This window comes from Mauremys reevesii, unplaced genomic scaffold, assembly GCF_016161935.1.
Source record: "Mauremys reevesii isolate NIE-2019 unplaced genomic scaffold, ASM1616193v1 Contig1, whole genome shotgun sequence".
Lineage (NCBI taxonomy): Eukaryota > Metazoa > Chordata > Testudines > Geoemydidae > Mauremys > Mauremys reevesii.
In genome coordinates, this window is record NW_024100715.1 from 2,176,505 (window position 1) to 2,186,080 (window position 9,576).

Genomic DNA, 9,576 nt, shown 5'->3' on the forward strand with positions numbered 1-9,576 from the left:
GAGCTTCGGCCAGTTCCCCCCAGCTGGGATCTGCCCCATTGACCCCAGTGGAGCTACGGCCAGTTCCCCCCAGCTGGGATCTGCCCCATTGACCCCAGTGGAGCTACGGGCAGTTCCCCCCAGCTGGGATCTGGAGTCAGGTCACTCCCCAGGGCAGGGGTCTGTAGAATCAGCTGCTCCCCCTCCCCTGGCCCAGGCTGGCCCATCCCCAGCACTATCCCGGCTCCAGCCAGATTCTCCCCCCGGTTCCCCGCCCTGGGGTGGCAGCCCCCACCCTGCCCCTTTGCTGTGACACAGAGCCCATGAGGGCGAGGGGGGTGGATTTTGATACCTTGGTTCTGGGCTGGAGATGGGATGCCCGCGTGCCGCTTCTGGGGTCACAGGTTCAGTGCTGGGGACCCTCCTCGTCCTGTGTCGTGCTGGAGACAGAGGAGACCGGGGGGGGAGGGTGCAGGGAGGAGCTGGGGGGCAGGTGCTGGTGGGAGGGCAGCGAGGGGCTGTGGTTTGAGATCACAATAGGAAGCTGCAGCTGGGTGGGGCGCGGGAGGGAGGCTGGTCAGAGCGTCCGGCCTCAAGGACTCGCTGCTGCTGCAGGAGTCGGCTCAGGCACGTAGGGGCTGGTCACCCCACAAACCACAAGGCTGCAGCCCAGCGGCTCAGCTTCCTGTGCGATCTCAGCCCAGCCCCTCACCCCCTGCCCGCGCCTTCCCTGCATCCTCTCACTCGGGCACGATGGAGGACGAGGAGGGCTACACGGCTTTGAACCTGCGGCCCAAGCGGGGCGGCTCGGGCGGCCCGTCCCCAGCTGGGAACCAAGGTAACGATTTCACCCCCCTCCTCCCCCCTATGGGCTCCATGTCCCGGCATCAAGGGCAGAGCTGGGCTGGGACCCCAGAGACGGGCCAGGGGACGGCAGGGTCTGGCCATGTGGTTCTATCACAGGGTGGGGTAGCGCCGCGGACAGAGGTAAAGAGCCTGGGGGAGCCCCCACGTGACAGAGCGAGAGTGGGGGAGAGACTGGGGAGCTTTCCCCTCTGGAAGCCAAAAAGGGGGGGTCAAATGGGGGAAACTGAGGCACAGATCAGGTGAAAAAAATCTTTCACAAGGACACACCCACTGTCCCCATTCCCCTCCCCAAGCTGGAAATAGAACCCAGGCATCCTGGCCCCCAGCCCCTGCTGTTTTAACCCATTAACCCTCACTCCCTTCCAAGAGTTGGGACTAGAACCCAGGAGTCCTGGTCCCCAGCCCTACTGCTCCAACCTACTAGACCTCATTTCCTGCCCATATCTGGTAATAGAAACCAGGGTTTCAGGTGGGGTTTGCAGAGCTTCCAAAACACTGGTTCTTGCGATTCGTGGAGCAGAGCCCTGCTCTCAGAGCAATTGGTGCAGGCTCTCTGCAAACTCAGGCAGTGTTGCTGTATCAGTAACGCTTGGAGTCACATTTTCATTTTTTTCTCCCCTTCTGTGAGGGCTGAAAACTGCCTTTCTCTTTTAAATGAAAGCTGAGATCACGGTACAATCACCTGACTCCTGGAGCTGGGGCCTGAGGCCAGGATCTAGAGTGGCTGGGCCTTAATTCAGCCCAGCTCTGCTTGTGTTCTGTTACAGGTTCCCGTCAGTGTCCTGTCTGGCTTCAGGTCGCTCTAGGGGCTGGGAATCTCATCCTGTCTGTGCTATTGCTGGTGGTTTGTGGTGAGTCACCAAAGGCTGTAGCTTTATTTGTCCGGGTGCGTCAGTCTGCAGCGTGGATGCGATACTGGGGGAGGGACGGCTAGTGACACTGAGAGGCGGCAAATTTAAAACTGATGCTCAGTCACAATGACCCTGTGGAACTCCCTGCCACAGGATCTCACGGGGGCCATGAGCTTAGCAGGGCTCAGTGAAGGATCAGGACACGTATAGGAGGAACGAGACCAGGCAGAGGGCCAGGAAGTACCAAGTGCTTTGGCAGGGGCTATAAACCCTCCTGCTTCAGGGCATCAATCAACCCCTAACTGAGGGGCAGGAAGGGTGTAACTTGGGGGACAAGTTCTCAGTGTCCACTAGGGGGCGTGGTGCTCCTCGCTCAGAGGTAGCTGGGTCTGTCCACCCTTGGAGATGGGATAGCGGGTTAGATGGGCCCCAGGTCTGACTCAGTCTGGCCAGCCCCTTGCAGCCAGTTTTGGGGGGTGTTTCGAGGGTGAGAATGGGTGGAAACACGGGCTGGGTTTGCAAGGAAGCCCAAGGGATTTAGGCACCTAATTCCCAGTGATATTTTTTTTTTCAATCCCAGACACTTTTGCAGTGTCCGCCTGGAGCGTTTCCAATCCCAGCTGTGCCACCCAGCTGGAGCAGGGCCTGTCTCTGCCTGTGTGTCTGTGCAGCGCCCGGCACAACAGGGCCCTGATCTCAGCGGGGGCAGGGCCTGTCTCTCCCTGTGGGTCTGTGCAGCACCCGGCACAACGGAGCCCTGATCTCAGCTGGGGCAGGGCCTGTCTCTCCCTGTGTGTCTGGGCTCCACAGCACTAGATACAATAACAATAACAGAGGCTGTTCCAAGGGCCTATGGCCTATTTGCAGCCTAGGATGTGTCTGTGCTGGGCTGTAAGGAGCCAGCTGGGCTCTGGGCAGAAGGTGCCGTTTGCTGCCCTGTCCCTGTTTGTAACCTTGTTTACGTGGGCGGCCGGGGAGACACTGATGGTTTCTCTCTGTGGTGTGGGAGAGGAAGTGAAATGAGGACAGGAGCCGGGTCTGGGCAGCGAGGGAGTGATTCAACTTCAAAGGGATCTAAGTCAATGGAAAGTTTTATTAACCCTGCACTAGTAGCTAGATGCCCACCTGAGATCAGGGCCCCATTGTGCCAGGTGCTGCACAGACACACAGCGAGAGACAGGCCCTGCCCCAGCTGAGATCAGGGCCCCGTCGTGCCGGGTGCTGCACAGACACACAGCGAGAGACAGGCCCTGCCCCAGCTGGGCAGGGGGAAATGTCATAGTGTCCTCCCAGCTTTTCATCAGCCTTGGGCGTTTCAGTACAACTGTCCTCAACACGTAATAGAGAAGAAATGTAGCTGGTGGATAAATGGAGAAAGGACGTCCCCAAAACATGGCTGGGAATGTTCCCCCCGAATGGCGTGTTCCCATCGCTGGCTCTGTCAGACGGAGCTGGCTGTTCGCAGCGGGATGGGGGACTGGGCGGGAGCTCACAGGCATCCCGAGAGGAAGGCTGCCCACTGGTCTTGGTGCTAATCTGGGTCTCAGGAGCTCTGGGACCAGTTCCTGGTTCTGCCACTGATTCCCCGTGTGACCCTGGGCTGGTCCCTTAAGGCTGGAATTCCACAGGGGTTTAGGTACCAAACAACACAGCGAGGCACCTAAAACCAACCCAATAGGTGAATAACGCCCAGGTTCTCAAATGTATATAGGTGCCCAACAGCCAAGGGAGTTAGATACTTAAATCCAGTTGAGGATCTGGGCCTAGGTGCTTCTGAGAACCCCACTCGGGACCTCTCTGCAGCTTTAGGTGCCTAAACCCCTTGAATAATCTGTTCCCATGATCCTCCCCTGCATCACAGGGAACGTGGGTGAGGGACACAGACAGGAACTGACAGGGGCAGATAAACTCCACAACAGACAGGCTGCGCCCCTCAGGGTGGCTGCATTGGCGGGGAAGGCATCTGGGAGCCCTGTTTTGACTGAGCCAACGTCCACAGCAGCAGAGAGTCCCTGACGCTGGACGCTGTGACCACCGCCCTGATGCCCACACAGCTGCAGCCCAGCATCTCAGCTTCCTGTGCGATCTCACACCCCCGCCCACGCTACACTGTATTGAACCTGCAGCCCCAGAGGGGCAGCTTAGGTGGCCTGTCCTGGCCCAAAACCCAGGCTGGGTCCTCGCCACTGTGAGGCGCTCTGTGCCTCAGTTTCCCCACCTGTACAATGGGCTAACAGCCCTGTGCCCTGCCTCACAGAGTGGGGTTGGGAGGCGAAATCTAGCAAAGACTCTGAGGTTCTGATACTGCTTTGATGGAGGCTGGATAACTTAGATGCAAACACAGGCTGGGTTTGGAAAAGGCCCAAGGCCCTGTGGCTCCATAGGACTCTGTGCCGGTCCTTCCACCTAACAACCCTGCAAAACACTGACCGGTCGTCCTCACTCCCACCGATGCTGCTTTGCAGTTTCCCACTTGTTGTCCGAGAAGGGACAGACCCCGGCAGCCACTGGGAGCGACGGAGCCGGGAGCAGAGATACAGCGACACCCCCTGGGAGCGACGGAGCTGGGAGCAGAGACCCCTGCACAGCAGAATGCAGCACCCGCCTGGAGCGTTTCCGATCCCAGCTGAGCCCCCCGACCCCGCCCAGCCCAGCAGGTAACCCCAGCGCGTGTGTCTCTGAGCCGCCCTCCGCCCCGGGCACGGCCAGTGGGAACCCAGCTGCCCTCCCAGCTCCTGGGGATCCTGCAGGGCAGGGACACGCCGCCCCCTGCTGGCTGCACCGATCTGCCACCAGCCCCGCTCGGTGCCGGGCCATGAATGTACCTGCCTCAGCTGGGACCGGGCCGGTGCCTCTGCTGTAATTGTGTGGGGATGAGGGGGAGCGACATCTAGTGGCCATGCCAGGTACTGCTCAAGGGAGTACCACACAGGTGGGTTTTAAAATAATTTAGTACCGGGATCAGGGGTGGCCATATGTTTGCAGAGCAGGGACAGATCCCAGCAGAGAGACTGTCATGGACTCACCCCCTCCCATTCCCAGCCAGCCCTGGGATCCCCACTTCCTCTCCTGTTCTCCTCAGCCCCCACCTCCCTGCCCATATCCTGTTAGATTTCCACTAAGCCCCTTCTAGGCCACTCTGGCAGCATAAAGTGGCATTAAAATGGATGCAAACAGCCTCTTGCGATTCCCCTGCGCACTAGGGGTCTCTGGCTGATGTGGAGCTGAGGTAAGAGCCCTGCACCATCCTGCTCCCACCCCCCAGTGTAGGGGGCAGACTAGGGGCTGTGGCTAGAGTGCAGTGCACTGTGGGTGTTCTCTGCTTCCCAGGGCCGGTAAGGAGCAAATCATAAAGTAGAGCAGCCCAGAGGTTGCTCTAAGTGACACCAGGAGCCTGGCAGTGCCCAGTCCAGCCCCAGATTTCAGGGAGCACAAAGGGGACTCAAACCCATTTGAACCCCGTTCCTGCCCTAGACGCAGGCTGGGAGTAGCTGGGAATGAGGCCCAGAGGGCTCAGAGCATTAATGACGCCCGTCCCTCTGCAGGGGGCTCCGGGTGCAAACTCTGCCCCACGGACTGGCAGCTGCGCGGGGACAAGTGCTACTGGGTCTCCAGAGAAAGTAAAACGTGGAGCGAGAGCCGCGCCGACTGCTCAGCGAGGGGCTCCCAGCTGCTGGTGATCCGGGACCGGGAGGAGCTGGTAAAGGGGACGGTAACATCCTGCAGGAGCTGCCCCTGCAGGGCTGGGCCCTGGGTGCAGAGTCCAAGGGGCTCATTAGGATACACTTTAGGGCTGGGAGTTTCCAAGTTGCCTAGGGGATCTGGACACCCCTTTGTCATTAATTGTTAATAACAGTGTGTCCAAACCCCCTAGGCAGCTTCGACAATCCCAGCCTCAATCACTAGCCACCAGTGCCGCCCCCGTTCTGGGGTGAGCCCAACACAGCGCAGCTGGAGAGCGAGAGAGGGGTACGAGGGTGGATGGCTACAGAGAGAAGGTGGATGTATGAGGGGGGATGGATATAGGGGTATATCTGAGACATAGATTGATAGATGCGTATGTCCGGGAACGGATGGATGGCTAGAGCGATGGGTGTGTATGAGGTTAGATGGATGAGGATGGATTATGGGGCTAGATAAACAGCCAAACAGACGTTCTGGTCCTGAAGTTGTTGACAACTTGGATTCCCAAGAAAAGAGCCCGACCGCACATCTGGTCACCAGCTGCCTGCCCCATGCTCCCTGCAGGAGTCCCTAAAGGCCCTGACAGGAGGCACGTCTCTGTCCTGGGTCGGACTGTCCGTCTCCTCCCCGCAGAAGGCCTGGACCTGGCTGGACGGCGCCCGGCTGGATCAGACCCAGTGAGTGATTCCTTGAGTCAAACCCTTTCCCTCCCCTCCGTGGGCAGAGGGGGCCAGGGCCAGGGCTGGGGGAGGTTTGGGGGGACGGTCAGGAGCTCAGGGGGAGCCGTGTTCAGTGTCAGACGATGCTGAGACCCCAGGAGGGGGGCTGGGGAGCCCGGCTGAGAGGGGGGCTGGGTGGGAGCAGACAGGGCCATGGGGCAGGGAGAGATTTGCCCATCCCCCAGCACAGAGATGGTGGCTGGAGCCCTGGGGGCGGGGGAGGTGGCCCAGAGTCGGGGTGTGGAGGGAGAGCAAAGGGGCCAGGCCAGAGCCCTGGGGATCCCCCAGACAATGGGGCAGGGGGAAGGGGATGGCACAGAGCAGCCAGAGGCAGGAGGGGACCAGGAGGGGGCAGCGTGGGCCCAGCCCGGTGGGGAGGAGACGCGGAGCAGGGGAGGGAGCTGGTCAGGGTCTAGCCCGGCAGGGAGGAGGAGGCTGGAGCAGGTCCCTGGGCTCTGGGCAGGGAGAGGCCGTTCGAGACCCTGGCCAGGGCCCTGCCAGTGGGGAGAGGGGGCAGCCCCCAGGGCAGAGCTGGAGGAGACGACGGCTGCGGATCCCATTGGAACAGGGAAGAGCCGCTACCGACTGCGTGTGATGGACCCACCCGCGCTGACAGGGGCCCTCTGCTTTCTCCTGCAGGTTCCCGGTGTCAGGCCCGGCTGAGGGGAACAGCTGTGGGGCAGTGAAGGGGAATCGGATTCATTCTGACACCTGCGACTCTGCACGTCAGTGGATTTGCCAGAGAGACGCCGTCCCGCTCTGAACAGGGTACGAGGGAGACCTCAGCGCATGGCACCGTTAGCCCCATGTCACACACGGGGAAACTGAGTCACAGCCACTGACCTGCCCAAGATCACAGCGAGCTTGTGGCAAAGTAAAAGTGGAATCCAGGGGGTCTGACTCCCAGCCCCCCTCCTTCTAATGCACCAGCCCCTCTCCCTCTCCCAGGGCTGGGAATAGAACCCAGGAGTCCTGACTCCCAGTCCTACCTCATGCGAAAGAGTTTAAAGGGTTAATTCCATAGAGAAGAACAATTCTCAGCTCTGGCGTTACACATTCCAGCAGGAGTTGGACGCGCTGCAGGGGCAGGCGCACAGCCCGGGGGCAGTTTAACTCTCTCCACCCCAGACCTGGGAGGGAGGAATCTGCCAGTTTCTCAGCGGGTGTAAATCAGCCTCCATCCAGGGACTCCAGTGGAGCAGCACTGACTGACCTGAGCTGGGATCTGGCCCCAGTGACTCCAGTGGTGCTAGGGCGGATTCACACCAGGTGGGGATCTGGGTTTCAACTGTATTTCACTCCTGGTTAATTTCTTTGCACCTCTCTGCCAGGTCCCACTCTGAGCTCTCTTCCCCGGCCCGGCCATTGCTCCCGGCTGGCCTGTGACCTGACGCACCTCTGCCCATCCTGCCCTAAGGGATCGTTAACTCCTGTCACTAACGATGGGGTCTCAGCTTCCCCAGTCAGGCTGACGTGCTGTCCACGTGCTACCTCCTCAGAGCATCGTTAAGGGGATCAGAGCCCCGATCCCAAACGGAGCCTTTCCCTGCGTGTTGCTGGGTGATGTCTGGGGTCACTGTCTGTGTCAGAGGAGCAGGATGGGGATGCTCGGTGGCCGTGCAGGGAGCACCCCGGGGAGGGCTGGGGGCTAACGAACACCCTGGTACTCAGTGGCCCGGCAGCCCAGGAGGAGATGGACTGGGAAAGCTGGAGGGCAGGTTGGCTGGACAAGCCAAACAGACCCCAGTGTCTTTAGGAGCCGCCCCCCCCAGACAGCTGGGCCTGTGACTGCCGGAGAACAGAACTGGGCCGGGCTGCGGGAGAGACAGGGCTGCCGAGCGCAGACTCATTTTGGGTTTGGTCACTGGGGCTGGACGAATGCACCCTGCTGACAGCCATGTCAGGGGAGGGAGGCAGCGTGGCCTAGTGGATAGCACACTGGCCTGGGACAGGGAAGGCTGGGTTCTGTTCCTGGCTTTGCTACAGGAGGGCCCACCCTGGTGTTTGCTGCACCCTCTCTCGCTGATGGGCAGGATGCCCCAGGCCTGCTGGGTGACTCTGCATGAGACACTTTAGCTCTTTGGGTTTGTCTGCACCAGGGGTTCTCCAACGTCATTGCTCCGCGCCCCCTTCAGACAACAAAAATTTTTACAGGGCCCCAGGAGAGGGGACCGAAGTTTGAGTCCTGCTGTCCCAGGCCAGGGGGCGAGAGCCAAACCTCAGGGGCTCCAGCCCTGGGGACGGGGGGCTGGAACCTGAGCCCTGCTGCAGTGGGGCTCAGTCTTCGGCTTCCACCCTGGGCCTCAGCAAGTGTAACACCAGCCCTGGCGACCCCATTAAAATGGTGTCACAACCCAAGATCCCTCTGAGTTTCACAGCCGCCTAGTTACCTATGAAGCCCCCCGCAGGGGCCCAGGGCTGCAGCGGGCTGAGATGACTCTACCCCAGCGTGGAGCAGCCCCGGATTTGCTGCGGCTGGGGGGGGAGGAGCCCCTCCCTAGGCCCAGCCCGACCTGGGTCTGGGTTGCAGCAGGCTGGGGGGGGTCTGGCTCAACAAGGCAGGGTGCAGCAGTCCCAAGCTCGCAGGGAAACGGGCTCAGAGGTAGTTTCAGCACATCAGGGGACAGTCCCAAGGGGTCTCTGTGACCGAACCCGTCACAGGTGTTGTGACCTGAGTTCCCTCTAAGCTGTGTGGCCGCACAGCTACCCGTTCTTCCTGAGGGCAAAGCCATCAGTGCAGAGCCTGGCCCTTTAGAGGCAGAGTCCAGAGAAAAGCCCAGTGAGGGCAGTGCCCCTCCACTAGAGGGCATCACCCACCCAAGCAGAGTTTCCCCTCATTCTGGCGGAGCCCCTCCCTGGCAGGCAGAGGGGAAACAGGGAAGTTGACAGGAAAACAGACACATGCTCACATTGTCCTCAGGACATTAGTCCTTGTGGGGAGGGGAGCTCACAGCCCTGGTGGGAGGATGCAGCTGCTGCCTCAGTTTCCCTGCTCGGTTGGGAGGAGCCGTTCACATGAGGATTTAAGTTTACAAAATAAAAGTTTCCCTTCTGGGAGCTGGTGTATTATTATACAAATAATTATGTACACACGTATATACACACACACACGTCTGTCCTAGCGCGTCCCAGCAATCCCCTCCTGGCCGCGGCGTCTCTTCTCGCTCCCGCAGCGCTCAGCAGGGCCTGCACAACAGCCCTTCTCACTGCACAGCAGAGTTCATGCGTCCTTGCCCCAGGCTGCAGGGGTCACAGCGGCCCCTTCGCCCCAGGCTGCAGGGGTCACAGCGGCCCCTTCGCCCCATGGCTGCAGGGTTCACACCGGCCCCTTCGCCCCATGGCTGCAGGGCTCACAGCCCCTCCCGCTGGCCCCAGCCGGTACATTGGCTCTAGTCACAGCCCGGGCCAGGCTCCTGCCCTGGGCCCCTGACAGGAGGGACACAGCAGCTTGGCTGCTCCCCTGCTGATTTCCAAGT

The 9,576-nt window shown here is 60.5% G+C and overlaps 1 protein-coding gene across 1 annotated transcript; it reads left to right on the plus strand.

Annotated features, from left to right (window-relative positions):
- Positions 1 to 732: 732 nt before the first annotated feature.
- Positions 733 to 6,914, plus strand: LOC120392409 (killer cell lectin-like receptor subfamily F member 1). The gene is made up of 6 exons (XM_039517148.1): positions 733 to 817; positions 1,614 to 1,697; positions 4,163 to 4,354; positions 5,243 to 5,397; positions 5,946 to 6,058; positions 6,740 to 6,914. The coding sequence occupies exons 1-6, from the start codon at positions 733 to 735 to the stop codon at positions 6,861 to 6,863; spliced, it is 753 nt and encodes a 250-aa protein (XP_039373082.1). The 3' UTR covers positions 6,864 to 6,914.
- The last annotated feature ends 2,662 nt before the right edge of the window (positions 6,915 to 9,576 follow it).